Source organism: Sceloporus undulatus, chromosome 6 (assembly GCF_019175285.1).
Source record: "Sceloporus undulatus isolate JIND9_A2432 ecotype Alabama chromosome 6, SceUnd_v1.1, whole genome shotgun sequence".
Lineage (NCBI taxonomy): Eukaryota > Metazoa > Chordata > Lepidosauria > Squamata > Phrynosomatidae > Sceloporus > Sceloporus undulatus.
In genome coordinates, this window is record NC_056527.1 from 61,312,063 (window position 1) to 61,330,344 (window position 18,282).

General features: G+C 38.4%; 1 protein-coding gene across 2 annotated transcripts in view; it reads left to right on the top strand.

Annotated features, from left to right (window-relative positions):
- BBS9 (Bardet-Biedl syndrome 9) overlaps positions 1-18,282 on the top strand; it is a 264,949-nt gene that overhangs the window by 65,291 nt on the left and 181,376 nt on the right. For both annotated transcript variants that reach the window (XM_042474263.1, XM_042474264.1), the window contains 2 exons: positions 1,243-1,383; positions 3,371-3,466. In XM_042474263.1, the coding sequence (XP_042330197.1) occupies positions 1,243-1,383; positions 3,371-3,466 (237 nt within the window). The remainder of the gene's footprint in view (positions 1-1,242; positions 1,384-3,370; positions 3,467-18,282) is intronic.

The following is an 18,282-nucleotide window of genomic DNA, read 5'->3' on the forward strand; positions in this document are numbered from 1 at the left end:
TATGTATAAAAAGTTCCCCAAACTATTCAGAAACTGGTTTGTTGTGTGTATAGATAGGTTTTTGCCCAGATTGTTAGTGCTGCTACAGTGACCTAATGAATGGAAATCTGAATCAAATTATTTCCTCCCTTATATAGTTACTTTATAACCTGCTTGCAGGTTTTCAATTGCTGTTCTTTTGACTCATGAAAGTTAACAAACCTAAATAATGAAAAATATGGTTGCTGGATTATAGCTTCCACAATGCCTGGCAATTGAAGATGCTGACTGGGTATTATAGAAGTTTGAATTTCGTCACCCATCCGAAGAGCCACATGTTCCTCATTTCTGGCCTGTCTAGGGGATTCCTTTATTTATTTATTTTTTATGGCCAGGTATTAATATTTTGATTACACATCTTGTTACCTGACTTTTCTTCTTTGGAGATAATTGTAATGTTTGGGATGTTTCCGGTGCTATAGACATTACATGACCTTGTTCATATTTATTTACTTGTTTAATGTATTTTATCTCACTCTTTATCTAAAAAGGAAAGGGGAAGGAATATAACAGTACCTCTAAGACTAACTAATATATATTTTAGCATAAATTTTAGCTATAGTATAATCTTAAAGGTGCTGTTAGATTTCTTTTTCCTTCCCCCTTTCATGTTACAACAGACCAGCACAACTATATTTCTAAAAACTCTTTAATAACTAGATTCTCAGAGAACTACAAATATTGATGGTAAGAATCTTTATCGCACAGATTTATTATTTGAAAGATGTGTAGAAAAAATAATAATGAGGAAGGGAAAAATAAACTGAGTTCTTTAAGTTGCCATTTTTATTATGATAATCCTGATGGATTGGCTGCTAGTTAAGATGAACATAAGGCAGGTACTTTCTTAATACACTTGCTTCTTTCCCTCCCCCTCTTTGCCCTGCAGCATGATGCCACTTGTGGAGACACTTTATCTCTGTAGTCTTCCCAAGATAAAGCCTCTATACCAATGCTTCTCTGGCAGTCTGGTGCAGGGGATCAACAGTTGTTTTTTCCCGAATGCACTAAAGACTGTCACTAAATTTGGGCCCATTATGTACATGTGTTTCTTTCCTGGAAACTTAATAGGGAATGGCAGTTGTTGGTTGAGAGAGCAGTGTTGGTCCAGGGACCACCATTTTGAGTAGCACTGTTGTACAGTTAAACTGCAATGTATTTGGAAAATACAGTTATCGTATGTAATATATATATTTGTTTCAGGTGCACCAAGAATTGCCCAATGCAGATTTCGATTACCATTGCAGTTAGTTTGCTTTCCAGTTCAGCCTTCAAAAACAGCAAGCCAGAAGTTGACTATTGACACCAATAAACCTTCAGTCAGCCTTGCTGCCCTTTTTCCAGGTAAGACTTCAAATTAGTTATGCAATCATAATATGAGGAATGTATAGTATATTTATGTGAGAAAGCCTAAATGAAATTCACATGTTTGACCATTTGGCTTGATTTATCCATTATCATTCATGTATCTAGATTTTTTTCAAAGCTCTCTTAAGTTTTGTTAAAATTATTATTTTTTAGCAAGTTAAAAACGGACACTTTGAAATTATTATCCTACAGTTTCTAACTGAATATTTTCATTTCTTTTTCTGTATGCATATTTTATTCACTTCGTTCCTTCAAACACTGGGTGATCTGAGGTGGGTCAAAATACACACAAAAAGATAAAAAGTAAAAACAACAACAACAACAACAACAACAATAAGTCACAAACTGATTTAATAAGCTGTCCTATTAAAATGCCACTAATTTACAGTTTAAAAGCATTTAAAAACAACAATAATAAAATTACAGCACACATACCATATCATATTAAAAAGACTCTTCTGCACAACTAGTTAATTGGCAAAAGCCGGTTTAAATAAAAATACATTTACTTGCCAGTGGAGGGAGAGTAAAGAGGAAGCCAGCCTGGCCTCCTGTGGAGGAGAAATCCAAATTCTGCCTGGAGTCACCAAGAAAGCCCGCTCACATAGAGAGGTTGGAGTAAGAGAAAGCTCTTTCCCAAGGATCTTAAAACCTAAATAGGCTCATATAAGAGATAGATATTTTTGATAATCTGAACCCAAACTGTATAGATTATAATGGGCACTTTGAATTGTACCTGTGAATGAACCAGTAGCTAATGAAGTGTGGCAACAAAGGAGTTGTATGTATCCTTATACTATATGTATATCTTTATGCTTCATTGAAATAACACTGTCTAAATACTGGACAGATGTATTCTGAGTGGATGTGATCTTGTAACAGTGTTTTGTGTTAGGTCCATAATTACTACCTCTCTTCACACACACACATAAGAAAAATACATTCTGTGTATATGCTGGCGAAGATACACCTTGAATCCTTTTAGTACTTGATAAAAAGCTGTCTAGTAGTAACTATCTTTTGGTTTGAATTTTTGTGTCTGACTTAATCCGGCAATGGAAACATCCCTAAAATATGCTGACTTCAGCTTCTTGAATTATATTTTAGTGTTGTAGGGCCTAACAGATGGTCACTCCTGATGGCTCTCTATCATTCTTCTGATAGCTAAAAGACTAACTTTACAGTGGTGGAAGGACAAATTCTCCCCTTTCCCATTTCTATCTCAGTTTGACCTCAACTTTGTTTTATGGATAAGTAGTTTAGAGATGTTATGTGGATGTTTATGTTACTGCCATAAATGGGTACTAAAGAATTGAACAATAGCACATACTCTGAAAAGTGTGTTTCTGTCTGCAGTTGTTATCTCTTACCCACAACCAGTCCAGTCCTCTGTACCTTCCTCCATTAATTCCTTGTATTGTCTTCTTCTTCCTTGTGGATTCTATGGCTTGGGAAGAAAATAATACAGTCCTGTTCATGAGCTTAAAGTGCCTTGTGCACACATCATGAATCTTTGGATTTGGTCAACTGTATAAAGTAAACATGTTTTAATTAGATGTGTTGTATAGCTAGTTGCGTATAATTGTAAAACCAGCATACATATATGTTTGTGGTAAGTATTAGTATGAGTACATGATGGTAGAATGCTCTGTGGTTTATTCCAGAGTCCAGATTTAGTTCTGTTTCTAGTAAGTGTGCTAAAATTAATTGGATTTGTTAGTCACAACTGGCTTTTCTAGTTCATTTTCAGTGAGTTTATTCTAACTCTGACAAAGTGTAGGTAGACTCCCAAAATCTTGATCTTCACATTTATGAGAATCGATGTATGAGGATATGCCTCCACTGTTTCTCTGTATAATGGAGAGCAGTCCTTCAGCATAAATAGAAATATAGCTGTGATGTTTATTAATAAAATGCCTGAGATGGACAAATTGTCTATTTTATTCTTTTTTTCTCCTTGTAGAGTTTGCTGATCAAACAGATGAAGATCAACTAAATGCTTTAGGATTTCAGTTATTAGCTGGGTCTAGAGTCACTTTACTTGCTTCAAAAACATCTCGTGAGTACTCTGATTGACTAACCCTTTTTTGCTTGGTGGTGTTGCCACAACAATTTACAATGTGGCTTTTATTTATACTGGATTCTTCAAGAACTGCCCCTAAAACTGGTATTCTATTCTGTTAGTGGGATGAGTTTTTAAAGAATGCCTAGTGTTAATTGGTGTCTTGCATAAAATCCATGTAGAACCAGTGCACAAAGCATTACTTATTTCTTCTCCATCATTAAGGGATTCACATTGGTTGCAGAGTCATACCCTCCACCCTCCTTCTTTCTCCTGAAATCTACCATTCTTCTCCTGATGCCCTTAGCCATGACTCATGCTAAAGAGTAAGGTAGTCATAATGTTTTGCATATGAAAGAATTCAGTCTTAAACTTCACTGTCTCCAAGAGCTGAATTAACAACACTTGGCTAGATAGATCCATTGACCAGCTCACTACAAGGCAGGTTAATATATTTCATAAGGTATCACAATTGTATTGATATTAAACCACTATTGTGTATCCTATTATATCAGTATAACTCTACTTTTGGAGTCGACATGTCTATAATTATTAGCATTTTAGCCATATTTTATAACACCTTTGTGATTGCTAAGGATATCAGTAATGAAAAATTTCAAAACAAGTTTTGAAAATATGTTTTTTAGATGGTTAGGAAGCATGAAAAAGCAGATTACTTTGAAAGTGTGGGGTTGATTGGGAGTACTTTGAAGACTTCAGCTCTTTGCCTCCCAGAGTCCAAATGGCCAAGAAGGAGGAATAGCCTCTGCCTACATGAACATACCTCCATACCATCATAACTGAGAACAACTGTAACAATATCATGACAAAATATAGGCCTACGACTCCAACATTGTCATTTTTTTTCTTTCTCCTGTTTGACTTTTAACATCTTTGCCAGATGAAGCAGGCATTGGAGCTTCAAAAACTTGCATCATGTATTTTGTACATTTTGGCTGGCCTAATAAAAGTTTAACTGTTTTTTGGATTTTGGATGTTATGGTATTTAACTTTAAACAGTGTGATTAGACTAGAGATTGAGGATAAGGAGCCCTGGTGCAGTGGTTAAATGCTGGTATTGCAGCTACAACATTGTAAGTTTGATCCTAGAGGTGGGCTTCAAGGTCCACTCAGCCTTCCATCCTTTCGTAGGTCAGTAAAACAAGTGCCCAGCTTGTTGGGGGCAACTGGCTTACACATTGTAAACTGCTTAGGAAATGCTAGTTCACTGATAAGTGGTATAGAAATTTACTTGCTATTGCTATGTTAGTTATTCTTCTTTGTGGTCTCTGAAATTCACACATATGGGTTTACGGTCTCTGAAACGAACACACAGGTTGTTCTGTGCCTGTACAGAGGTACTCAGAAATTTTTACAGTTGAGCTAAATGTTTTGGCAGAAACTTTTGCATCTACAAAAATGTGTATGTGTATGTGTATGTGGGATTCCTGCTCCCCCATCAGCTCCTTTTCATCTGCTGAAGCAGCATGCTGGAAACTTTTCTGCCTTTTCACCTATTTAAGAAATTGCTGAAATTGATCTTTTCTCTACATGTTTTCATCTTTCCCCCCCTGCATCATTTTTAATACTCTTTTTTATTGGTGTCTATTATCCTCTAGGCCAGTTGTTTCCAAACTTTGGTTGTCCTGTTTTGGATTGCAGCTCCCAGAATTCCATGCTATTGGCCAAGCTAGCAGGGGCTTCTGGTAGTTGAAGTCCAAAACACCTGGAGGAGCAAAGTTTGGGAATCACTTATCTAGACTGATGGCCTCAAGAGTGTTCTTTTAAAAGTTTCAGGTTAAGAGAACATTTTTAAAGCAGTAAACTAGGGGGCTTGGGACTAATACTGTTATGTCTTTCATTGCCATCTTCTCTCAAACCTGTCCTTCAGTATCCTGGAATCAGCTATTATGACCATGAATTCTGCCATAATTAGTACCAGGTTCATCTTGAACAAAGAAGTCTCCAGGACCTGAGGAGTCACTTTTACTAGGTCATATTATTGGATCAAATAGGAAGAGATCTGATTCTCTCCACCCCTCCACCCCCTCTCCCCCCAAAAAGAGGGACATGAAGAAAGAATCTCCTTACAGAACAGCTCAACAATGAAAGAATGTACTATTTGGAACAAGTGACACTGTTATAAGCTGCAGTGACAGCAGCTCTGTCAGTTCTAACATCCTCACAACCAGTGCATACTTACCTTAGAATACCAAAGATATCCTTTACCTCCTGCAATTCTCACATCTCCCGTCTCCCTGTTGGAAAGAATTGACAAGTCTAGGAGCTACAGAAGGTTAAGTTTGTGGCATACTTTGTAAACATACTTGCTGTACTTCTTTGGATTAGGTTATGAAGCAAGATCCATGGTGAAAAACCTTCCATTATTATTATTATTATTATTATTATTAAACTTTATTTCTATAGCGCTGTAATTATACACAGCGCTGTACAAAGTTGGTAAAATTAGGAGTAAATAAAAGCCTGCCCAAGGCGTACATTCTAAGATAATAACAATTAAAAGAGGAATAGATAAAATTACCATATAGAAAGGAAAAACAGATTAAAAACATCAAATATCAAACAAATCACATCACATCAAATATTCCTTGCTTCCTTTATTCCAGTGCTTCCTTTAGAAGAAGCACTGTGGAGAAACTTCCAATGAAATTTGTTGTTGGTGGTGGTACCTTTTGAATTATTGTCTGAAGTCAGTAATGGATTGGATGAGGGAAAATAGACTTAAGCTGAATCCAAACAAAATGGAGGTACTCATGATAGGTAACCCCAATCCAGGTATGGGGATAAGCTCAGCAGTCCTGGACAGGGTCACACTTCCCCTACAGGACTGTGTTCACAGCTTGGGGGTGCTCCTGGACCCGTCACTTCAACTGTCATCTGAGGTGGATGCGACAGCCAGGAGTGCCTGTTATCAGCTTTGGCTGATTTGCCAGAATCGACCCTACCTGGAGTCACAGGACCTTGCAATGGTTGTACATGCGCTGGTTACCTCTCGTATCGACTTCTGCAACACACTCTACATGGTGAAATCCTTGTACCATGTTCGGAAGCTTCAACCAGTGCAAAATATGGCAGCTAGATTGGTCGCAGGAAAATCTAGGTTTGACCGAATTACACCTATCTTAAAATCTTTACACTGGCTGCCTGTCAGCTTCCAGGCACAATACAAGGTGTTGGTTATTACAGTGGACCTTGTTCCAAGATCCCCCGTGGATAACAAAATCCGTGGATGCTCAAGTCCCATTAAATATAGCAAAATGGTGCCCCTTATAAAAAATGAAAAATCAAGGTTTGATATTTGAAATTTATACTTATTTGAATATTTTAAAATCGTAGATGCTTGAATCAGTGTATAAAAAATTCATGTATAGGAAGGGCCGACTGTACCTACAAAGTCCTACATGGCTTGGGTCAAGTTTGCTTGAAGGAACGCCTCCTCCCATATAACCCTTTCCGCTCACTCAGGTCCTCCAGGAGGAACTTACTGCAGTCAGGAAAAACTAGACTGGTAGTGACTTCCCAGAGGGCCTTTTCAGCTGCCACTCCAAAAATCTGGAATAACTTGCTGGAGGAGGTTTGTCAGATCACATCTCTTGACGCTCTTAAAAAGGCGATAAAAACGATCCTCTTCCGGCAGGCCTTTCCAGACTAACCTCTCCTGAAACAGAATTGACCGCCCATGTTAATCCGCCCCCCCCCCTCATTATTGCCCATTATTGTCATATTGCTGTCACTTCTTGTTATTATTTTGTATTGATGGAAGGAGGGTAGAAGGGTGCGGGTTTTCAGGTACTTTTTCCTTATTTTTTTCTGTGACTTTGTATTTGAAATTTTCCTTGCTGTTACCTGCCTCAATCCTCAAACGGTGGGATACAAATTATTATTATTATTATTATTATTATTATTATTATTATTATTATTATTACCTTCAAGTCATTTCTGATTTATGGCGACTCTAAGACAACCATATCATGGAGTTTTCTTGGCAAGATTTATTCAGATGGGATTTGCTATTGTTTTTCCTTGAGGCTGAGAGCATGTGACTTCCCAAGGTCACCCAGTGAGTTTCATGGCCAAGCTAGGAATCATGGCCACCCCAGTCTCTGAGTCACAGTCCAACACTCAAACCACGTAGCCATTGTGTGTTTTGATGTTATTTTAACAATAATATATATATATTTTAAAAACCCACGTAGCCAGAAAATAATTAAAGTTAAGCGGCACCACGTTAATGTTGATAACTACACAGTGTTGTCAGTGCTGGTATCAAATATCATCTGCTTGGCAACAAGCCCAGTCCTGTTTTAATCATTGAACTGAACTGCAATCACAGCTACCATATTTAAAAGGCTTGACAGCAAAGGAGGTGTCATTTATCTTCTTATAAAAGAAAGAGGCGTTGACCATTTCCCAAGGTGTGGACTTCCATCATTCTTTGATGCTATGCCATCCGTTCCAATGATCTGCCTCCACTCATTAGATTCTGTTCAATGCTTCCATCTATTATACTTCATGACAAAATTATCACAATTCTGTGAAAAGCTGCAATAAAGTCTTGTCTCATCCCAACCTCTGTATTTCATGGTACTGAAGTATGGAGGCTTATATCTGGTTCTGGATCTTTGAGATGTCATCATAGTGATTTTTTTTTTTGATGAACAGCATAAATTCCATCTTACCACTTCTAAAGACATGGGATTGGTTCACAACAGTCAGTCTATGAGAAAAATGCTTTCACATCCAAACAGATGATTGCTTCGTCACCTTGTGTGATTTGCTCATTCTTCCATAGCATATAAATTCAGGATATTGTCTTTTGGCCTTATAGCACCATCAATAGTATTTACAAAGTGTACAGCAGTGGCTGCTGCACATCTGTTGACAAAAGAGGAATCTGTCTGTACATTGATGATTGGCTATTGGTGAACACTACTTCTGTTGCAATGAGATCACATGACTCACTAGAAAGCATGGTAAAAAGAAAGTCATTAGGAAAAGAAGACAACTGCATTACAAGCGGATTAATCCAGAAAGCCATACCCCCGAATTTGCATGAACAGCATTTTTGAGTGACATCTTTCTGTAAGAACTGTTACATAGCATAGCTGTCAGCCTTTATTGATACTACCAATGAGGTGTCAAGGAAGGCAGCTACATACATTTTAGTGAAAAGGTACTCTCTTCTGTTCTTCAGTGACACTTACCCTTGTCATCCAGTCAGTTGAGCTTTCTATTCAGCTAAGTTTGTGAGTCACAAAGACCTTGAGGAAGAGCAGGTTGTGTCCTTATAACTGTGGTTCTTCAAGTTGTCATCTGTGAACTCAGCCCACTTTTCTCACCCCTGAGATTGTCTCTTCTTCTTCTTCTTCTTTTAGTTTGTTTTTTTAGGGTGCTGCAGGTTACTTGGAACTCAAAGAGAAAAAGCTGGACTCCGGCTTAGCCATATGTAATGGTGTGGGAGAAGGTTACCACCAAAACACTTAGTTTCTTAACAGCTCTACACTGGCATTGACCAGCTCACATACTCAAGTTCATAGGTGACTATTTGAAAAACCACAATTACAGGTAAGCAACCTGTTACTTTCCTCTCTTCCTTTCCTGCTCTGCCATTTCCATCTTCTTCTCAGTATTGATGTTGTTGCATTTATAGATTTTGTTATTCACTGCTGTCAAATCAACTTTATCTTATGTTGAACACATAAGCGAGACCGCCAAATCACCCTATCATCAACAGCCCTGCTCAGGTTTTGCAGATTCAGGGCTGTGGTTTCCTTGATTGAGTCTATCCATCTGGAATGCAGTCTTTCTCTTTTTCTACTGCCTTCTACCTTACCAAGCATTATTGTCTTTTCTAGGGACTCATGTTTACTCATGATACAGCCAAAGTATGACAGTCTAGTAATCTTGGCTTTTAGGGAGAGTTTAGGCTTAATTACTCTAGGACCCATTTATTGGTTTTTTGTCAGTCCACAGCATCGATAGAACTCTTCTCCAGCATTACAGTTGTCTTCCTATCAGCTTTCTTCACTGTCATAACTCACTCTCTAGAGTCTGATAGTTCAGAGGGAGAGAAGGTATATTGCTAGGAATCTGTAGCTTCTGGTAAAGGAATTCCCTCAGAGTTCAAGCAGCCAGAGACCGAGGTAGTGGGGGACCCTGCTCCCTAACAGGAGATGGCTGAGACTGAAGACAACATGCCTCATCATTTGTTGACTGGCAAAGAGAGCATCTCAAAGCCTATTAAATCAAAGAGGTTAATTAATTAATCCCAGGTGTTATTGAGATAGCTGGCCATAAATCTCCCAGCAGTGTCTTCCTCTGTGTCTTCCTTTTTCTCTTATATTAGAATTGCTGACTTGTTAATGACTCCTGCACCAACAAACAACCACCCTCGCCCTTCATCTTGTTGGATAACCTGTGACAGACTTTGAATTGACTGGGTAACCACTTGTGTATCCTAATTTCCTACTCTGCAGGACACTTGCTGACTGGAGCATAGGACACGTACATAGAAATGGGAAACATGATCGCACGGACAATCCTTAGTTTAGTATTCAGTGATATGTCTTTACACTTTAGGACCTTATCTAGTTCTTTCATAGTTGCCCTCCCAAGTCCTAGTCTTCTGATTGCTTTCTTTTTCAAATAAATAAATAAATAAATAAATAAATAAATGTGTTTTTAGGTTTTCCAACATTGAGAAGTTTTTAAATAAAAACACATCATACATTCCTTATACAAATAATCTAACAACACAAATACAATAGACAAACACCAACAGTCCAAGAACAAAAACCACGTACAATTGCATTAATCAACTACCTTTCCTGTAATACAGTGCACCCACGTCATCCTTTTACATATCTTTTCAGCTTATGTTGAAAGCCACACAATAGAAGAAACAATGGTGCATGCATCACACGTCATGCATGAGCCCCATTATATCCAATGGGGCTCGAGCATACATACTATTTGCCTTATGCAGAGGGAGGGGGTGCACTGTACTTGGGTTGAAAATCCCAAACTACCTGTCTGTCTCTTCATTGAAACACTCCTACTTTATTCTAACGCTACTAACTGTATTTTCCCCTTTTCTTTTTTTATCTTACTATTAGAGTTGATTTCATATTCTTGATGAATCACTCCATTTTTGATTTAAGTATATCTTCTCAATATTCTAGTCTTTTTTTACTTTTACCAAATTGCTGTCACTTATCAATCTGGATCATTATCATACTGATAAATTTAACAATTTAAAATAAGTTACAAGAATGTAAAATCATGTTGTTGTTGTTGTTGTTAAATGCCATCAAGTCGACTTCGACTTATAATGACTTTATGAATGAGAGACCTCCAAGTCACTCTATCAGCGTCAGTCCTGCTCAGGTCTTGCAGACTCAGGCCTGGCTGTGGCCTTCTTGATAGAATCTACCCATCTGGAATGCAGTCTTTCTCTTTTCCTATTGCCTTCTACCTTCCCAAGCATTATTGTTTTTTTAGGGAGTCATGTCTTCTTGTGACATGGCCAAAGTATAACAATCTCAGTTTAGTCATCTTGACTTCTAGGGAGAGATCAGGCTTGATTTGTTCTAGGACCCATTTATTGGTCTTTTAAGCAGACCACAGTAACCATAGAACTCTTCTCCAGCATTACACTTCCGGTAGGTTTTCTCCCTGTCAGCTTTCTTCACTGTCCAGTTTTCACAACCATATATAGAAATAGGAAATAAGATGGCATGGACCCTCCTAACTTTACTATTCAATAATATGCTAAAATACAATCCTGTCTTAACGCCTCTGGTCATACAAAATTCCTTGGATAGTTGTCCATGGCTCCCATATCTTACTTGAAGCCTGCTGTTCTTATAGAGGGTCCTGATAAGGTTTAAAAAAGCCCACTATCTTCCACATGACTATACAATTTATCCCACAGTTTGAGTCTAGGGATAGAGTCAAAGGCTGACTTCAGATCCACAAATGCAACAAACAATTTGCTCTTTAAATGTTTTAGGTATTTCTCCGCTAAGTGATAAAGAGTTGAACAGTGATCCATGGCAGAACAATCTTTCCTGAAAGCTATTTAACTTCTGAAAGGCTTCTTGGCCTTTTGGCTAAGATCAAGTGTAGTGGGTTCTGAGTCTGCTTCTGTCCTTAATTGCTTAAAGAGTTTTGCCTGTCAGCCATTGAGGCTTCTCTCTTTCCCTGGCTACAGATATGACAGTGACAGTGTCACTGGCTTCATTCCAGAGTTCTTTTTGCTCCCAGTCAATTAGGCTTAATATTGCAAATTACTTTTTTCCTCATTATCTTTACATTCTATGAGGATGTTCTTCAGGATATATTTCAGCATGATAGTTTGTTTAATATTCTTCTTTAGCTTTATTCTAATTTTTGATATTAGTAGTTCATGGTCTGTGCCACAATCTGTTCCTGGTCTTCTTTTTGCAGAGAGAAAGGAGTGTTTCCATCTTTTGCTTTCAAATATGTGATCTATTTGATTTCTATATTGACCATCAGATAACATCCATATATACAGTTACTTCTTGGGTTGCTTGAGGAATGTGTTTGCAATTTACGTATAAACTATTAACTTGGCAAAATTCACTCAGTTGGTCTCTTGCTTCATTTCTTGATCCTCAGCCAATTTTTCATATGATCTTTGATTCTGTTCTGGTTCCTGTTATATTGACTCCGTTGTTAACTACCATCTAGTCAACCCCGACTCTTGGTGACTCTGTGGATGAGACATCTCCAGCACTTCCTGACCTCCACTGCTCTGCTTTGGTCTTGTAAATTCATACCTGTGACTTTCCTAATAGGTCACATCTAGCATTTGGTGTTCCTCTCTTTCTTCATCCCTCCACCTTTCCTAGCATTATTGTATTTTCTAATGCTTTCTCATGATGTGTCCAAAGTACAACAGCTTCAGTTTGATCATCTTGGCTTCTAGGGAGATTTCAGGCTTGATCTGTTCAAGGACCCATTTGTTCATCTTTTTGTCTATCCGCAGTATCCTTATCAGTCTTCTCCAGCACCATATCTCAAATGAAGCCAACTTAAATAAGGCTGAAGAAGGTTTGAAGCCCTAGTTCAACAACATATGAGTATGGAAGATGAAACAGTTCCCATTCCAGATCTACATATTTATCTGACTCTTTTCTGCTTGTGATTTTCCATAACACAGTATTTATTGTTGAATTTTACACTACTTTTTATGGCTCTGTTTAATAATTCCTTTGGAAACGAATTGCGTATCCTACTACTCTTCACTGCCCCCATTTTGTACAGCCATAAATAATGAGTGCAGGGCAGATGTAGATATACCCCACCCTTCCGTAAATGCATCCAAAACAAAAGATTGCAGTGTGTCTTCAAGCTTTGAGAGGAATGCTGCTGTTTAGGAACCATCCATCTTGGACCAGATACTTGACCAGTTCAGGTGCCATTTTGGGGATGGGAAAATGAAAGTGTGGTCCATTTCCCCCAACCTTCTGCTGCTGGGCCTGCCAGAGACTCTAGAGTGCTGCTGCCATTAAAAGTAGACAGTACAGAGGTAGATGAAAAGGCAGCTTTCCATGCTTCTGTTTCTCCTATAGCAATACTGTGTCTATATAACTGTGTGTGTGTGTGTTTGATTCTGAGATTGGGAAAGGTGTATTTTTCTCACTTTTTTCCTCCTGAAATATTTTTGTATATTTAGTGAAAGGAGAGTGCTAACAGCATACATTGCTCCAGAGTTCTCATCTTCCTCTTCATGGTAATTAATGGAAACTTCAGTGGCTTGGATAGGCTAACTCCAAAGCTGCAAAATTCCTGAAAACTTAACAGGCGCCTGTTAAACCATTTTTTGAAAACATCTATTTCATTTACTTTGCAAATGGAATACTTTTGTATATCTGGTGGACCCCTCAGATATATAGAAACATTAATTTGTTCTGAGGTGGGCCTGTTTCACTTTCAAACTTTTAAATATTTGGCTATTAAAGTTAGCCTCTAGAGGGAATCATGTAAGAAAGGTGGTTTATAGAGAATGTCCAAACCAGAAAACTATCCAAGATCAGACCAACTGAGAATCCAAACGAAGAATCCCAAAACAGACAAAAAGAACTTCAAAACAACCCTGAAATTTTACATAACTCTTAATAATAAACTTTGATGTTTATTAAGATGAGGAGAAAGATATAAATGTTTCTTACACAATATAAAAAGCTATGTAAATATATGACTTAAAATCTGTAATTTAAATTAGATATTGCATGTAGTAATAACTTTTATTTAATGCAAGACAGAGTATTGTAAATCATTGCTAGGATGGGTGGTTTCTGAACAGGTACTTGCCTTAATGACATTTGTGAGAACAACATGTCTCCTAGAGAGAAGCCAAACAGGAATCCTCCAGCACCTCCTTCTGTAATTTACCATCTAGGAAGGAAAGAAGCCACTGTAAAATGTCCCCTGAAATCCCATCCCAGTAGGGGAGACCAGAAAGATACTATAGTTGATGCTATTGAAAGCCGCTGAGAGGCCCAGTAGAACCAACAGGGACAGATTCCCCCTGTCTAGTTCCCATCAAAGGTCATCTCCTGTTTGGGAATGCAGCCAAGAATGCTGATAGCTGCTCACACAGGTTGGTGAAGGTTTAAGGCAATGCAAAATTTCTCTGCAGCAAAGAGAAATAAAAAAAGTTCCAAAGTACCAATTCAAAGTCCAGCCAGAGAATGGTCAAGCAGTCTGAGATCTAGGATTCCAAAGAGGCAAGTTTAAAGAGGCAGTCCAAAGGTCAAGGGTTCCAGGTAGTCAAGATGAGTTAGCAATCCAAGCGCCGAAGGTTCAGGCCAAGAAGACAAAGAGAGACAGAGATGAATGTGCTTTCACCAGGAAGCTCAGATAATCTCTGTCAATGAACCTGGCGTCCTTCACCTGTTTATACAGTGCGTCCTCTCCTTACGCGGGGGATCCGTTCCAGATCCCGCTGCGTAAGGCGAATTCCGTCTATGCTCGAGCCCCATTGGAAACAATGGGGCTCATGAGCGGCGGTGCGGCGGCACGGGCAAGCGCAGGGCACAACGGGCGCGCACACCCATTCAATTGAATGGGACGTGCCGCCCCTTCCGCCCCGCATGCGCCCCGCGGCTTGAGCACATGTGCTTAAGGCCGCATATGGCACACCCGCGTATGGCACGGGTGCACTGTATTCCCAGGTTTCATGAGCACAGATGTTTGCCAATTAGAGAGCATTTTTCATAAACCTTGATCTGCAGAAGCACACCCTTTTAGACCTTCTCTGGCTGAAGGTAGGTATGTTGGCCTTCTCCTCCTCTCCTGTGTCTGGAATCTCTTCTGCCGGGAGGCTTGGTTGCTGAGCCTCCTGACAGGCCACAGACTCTGCTGGAGCTGGCAGGGTAGGCTCAGCCTCAAACTGGGACTCTACACCTCGTCCTCCGAGTCCTCAGCCTGGCTGGGCATGACATCTCTCAAGGTTAGCAAGGCAGTCTCTGTTCCATATCCAGGCCTCAAACCAGATTGAAATGAATCTAGATAATCCATCTCATTCAGATTTATTTCCCAATAAATTCTTAACAATTTTTGTTTACTGTCAAAACTGAATATGGTTTCTGTTCTACAGAAAGTATTTCTTAAAAGTGCTTTGTTTCCTTTGTGGACCCTTGCTTTACATGGGGGATCCATTTTGAAACCCCCCCCCCCCGTATAAAGCGAATTCTGTGGGGCGCTCTCCCATGCACGGCGTGGCACATACGCCATTCATCTAAGTGGGGCTTCCTGTCTGCATGACCTTACGTCCTCATATGGGAAGCCCATGTATGGGGCAAGCTGACTGTAAAAGTTTATGGAAAAGTTAAATTTGAGAGGAGCTCTTATTCATTGAAACATACCTATTTTCCTAATCTTAAGAGTATGGGAAACACAAGCAACAATTGTTTGCCTTTTTAACAAGATTGTGAAATGAAAATCTTTCATTTATATATTGTTAAATATTTTCCAGTTTTCTTTAGGTTTATAATTCTATGAAATGTATCATCCATTTTATCTTTAGATACTGCTGAAACAGAGCTCTCTGTACACTTTTGAAACTAGTGGTGACCTCAGCCCCCTCCCAAACTCCTAATTTTGGGTAAGGGGCACTCCAAAGTTTAGTTTTAAAAAATCCAGTCATTATGGTAGAAGTATATCTAGAAATAATGAAAATAAGGTTGGATGATATTATTAACAGATGTTTTTCTTATTTTAAAAGGACATGTTTTTAAATAAAACCTTTCTCTTTTCTTGTACACTGTAAATAGAATTTGTCATTGTCCCATCAATGAATTGCATTTTCTGGGAATTATGCCAGTAGAAATGCTATTCAATCTTAGATTACTAATCTTATAAAATTGTTGAATGTTCTAAACCTCTGCTTTTGGTCAAGGGAGGGTGCTTGGCAAAACATCTTACAAACAGAACATTATTTTTAAAAATCTGTATGCTTTTTTTATTCCTACCCCTTACTATTCCTCAGAACTGCATGGAAATGTATTGAATGAATAAACCTAAATACAGTATTTTCAACAATGACTTGAGATCACTATTATTCCATAGCTAGTAATTTCTGTGGCCTCTTTCAACTAGTGGCTAATGCACATGCTGCCTTAAATACACATACAGTCCTTGATTGATCTGGAAATGATATGGTAGAAAGTGTAAGTGTTGCCTTATTCAGTTATTAGCAAAATTATTCATCCACCCACCTTTCAGTTTTCAAATGAAATGTTCAGTTTTCAAGATATTTCAAAACAATCTCTTTTTCAGAGATAATAAAGCAATCCATTTAAGATGTTTACAGAGGATGGCTGTGATGTTATACCAGAATTCTTCTTATCTAGTGAAAATTGTGTTTGACATGGTCATTTAGGATAAAACATAAAAAGCCACAGGACACATTCATTTGATAGTTGTGATGAATTTAAAGAAAGTTGTCCCAAACCCTCACTTTTAAAACCCACTGCACAATTACTATCCAAGATTCGGTAATTTTGAATATCCACTCCCATTTCATCAATTTTTCCATCAGTCAAAGGGAAACATCATGTTATGGGTTGCTCCTTCCATTTTCTGTTATAGCCAGCATGAGATTTGCAGCAGCACTCAGTTGTGGGAACAGTTATGATTTAGTCATTTTGTCCCTACCTCTATTTGAAAGTGTGGGCTGTTGTTGTTTTTTCCCACTTTCCTGTCCCCACTCTTCTCTCTTGAAGGGAAAGAACTTTTTATGTGACTGGAAGCATTTGCAATGAAGATAAAAAAGATGAAACTCCTAGCATGTCTGGGAATTAACCCCCTGGATGTAATTTAGTCTCAACATTGCTGCTAAAATTCTGGAAGAGAGATCTTAGCCAACACGGGATTTACACAGTTGAAGGAAGGGGATCACTCCATCCCAGACACGAACATTTCACACTACTCATGGTGGGGTGGGTGTGATCCCCTCCCCATCATAGCATGCTCAACATTATAGGTCAGCAGACCTCTGCCTCCCAAATTTTCCAATGACCTTCTCTTCCTGCCAAATACTGCCCCCCTTCAGCCTTGTCCTTCTGAATGTTTGGAGGAGCCCATGGCTAGTGCTGGAAATAAGGTACGCTTGTTCTTTCCCTCCTTATTGCCCTTCTCATGGTCTCAGCTATTCCTCATTCTGATCACAGTAGCTTTAGGCCCTGTCTTGGGAGCAAAGCAAGCTATAAATCAAATAAATAAATAAATAAATAATTTAGAATGCATAGCATTATCACCATAATCCAAGCATATGTGCCAATCACAAAGGCAGAGGAAGAAGAAATGGAGAATTTCTATGATGGAATTCAGGAAGAAATGGATAACACGCCAAAACAGGATTGCTTGGTAATCATAGGTGATTGGAACGCCAAAGTAGGAAGCAGAACAGAATCAAAAACAGTAGGAAGATTTGGGCTGGGCACAAGAAATGAAACAGGAGAGTGACTGATAGAGTTTTGCGAGGCCAATAATCTATTTATTATAAATAGCTTCTTCATAAAGGGAAGACAGTACACATGGACCTCACCAGATGGTCAACACAAAAACCATATAGATTAAATAATAGACATTAGAAAATGGAGAGCCTTCATTCTTGTGGCAAAAATAAGGCCAATTGCAGATTGTGGCATAGACCATGAACTACTAATATCCAAAATTAGAATAAAGCTGAAGAAGAACACCAAATCAATCACCATGCCAAACGATAATCTGAATAACATTTTAACAGAATTTAAAGAAAGCCTGAGAAATAAGTTTGCATTATTAAGTGTAGTAGACTGTGAACCATAAGAACTATGTACAGAAGGTGGGAACATAGTCGAAGAGGAATGCAGAAAGACAATATCAGTGGCCAAAAAATACACGATCGCGATGAAATAAAAAAATGATGGAGACAACACTCAGAAGATCTATATAATGAATGTGAAACAATGATTGACACATGGGAAAAAGAAATTTATGAATGCCAAATTCTAGAAAGTGAAAGTCATACTTAAAGCAATTGGGACAAATAAATCACCAGGAAATATGGCATGCTGATAGAACTGCTTCAGTACACAGAGACAGAATCGAGTACATTTCTAACCAAAATATGCCAAATATGTGTTTCCATCCACAAAAATTGAGACACAAAAGAATGTAGTAACTATAGAATGATTGCACTAATTTCCCATGCAATTACAGTAATGTTCAAAATTCTACAGCAAACATTTCAGCCATATATGGAGAGAGAAATACCAGAG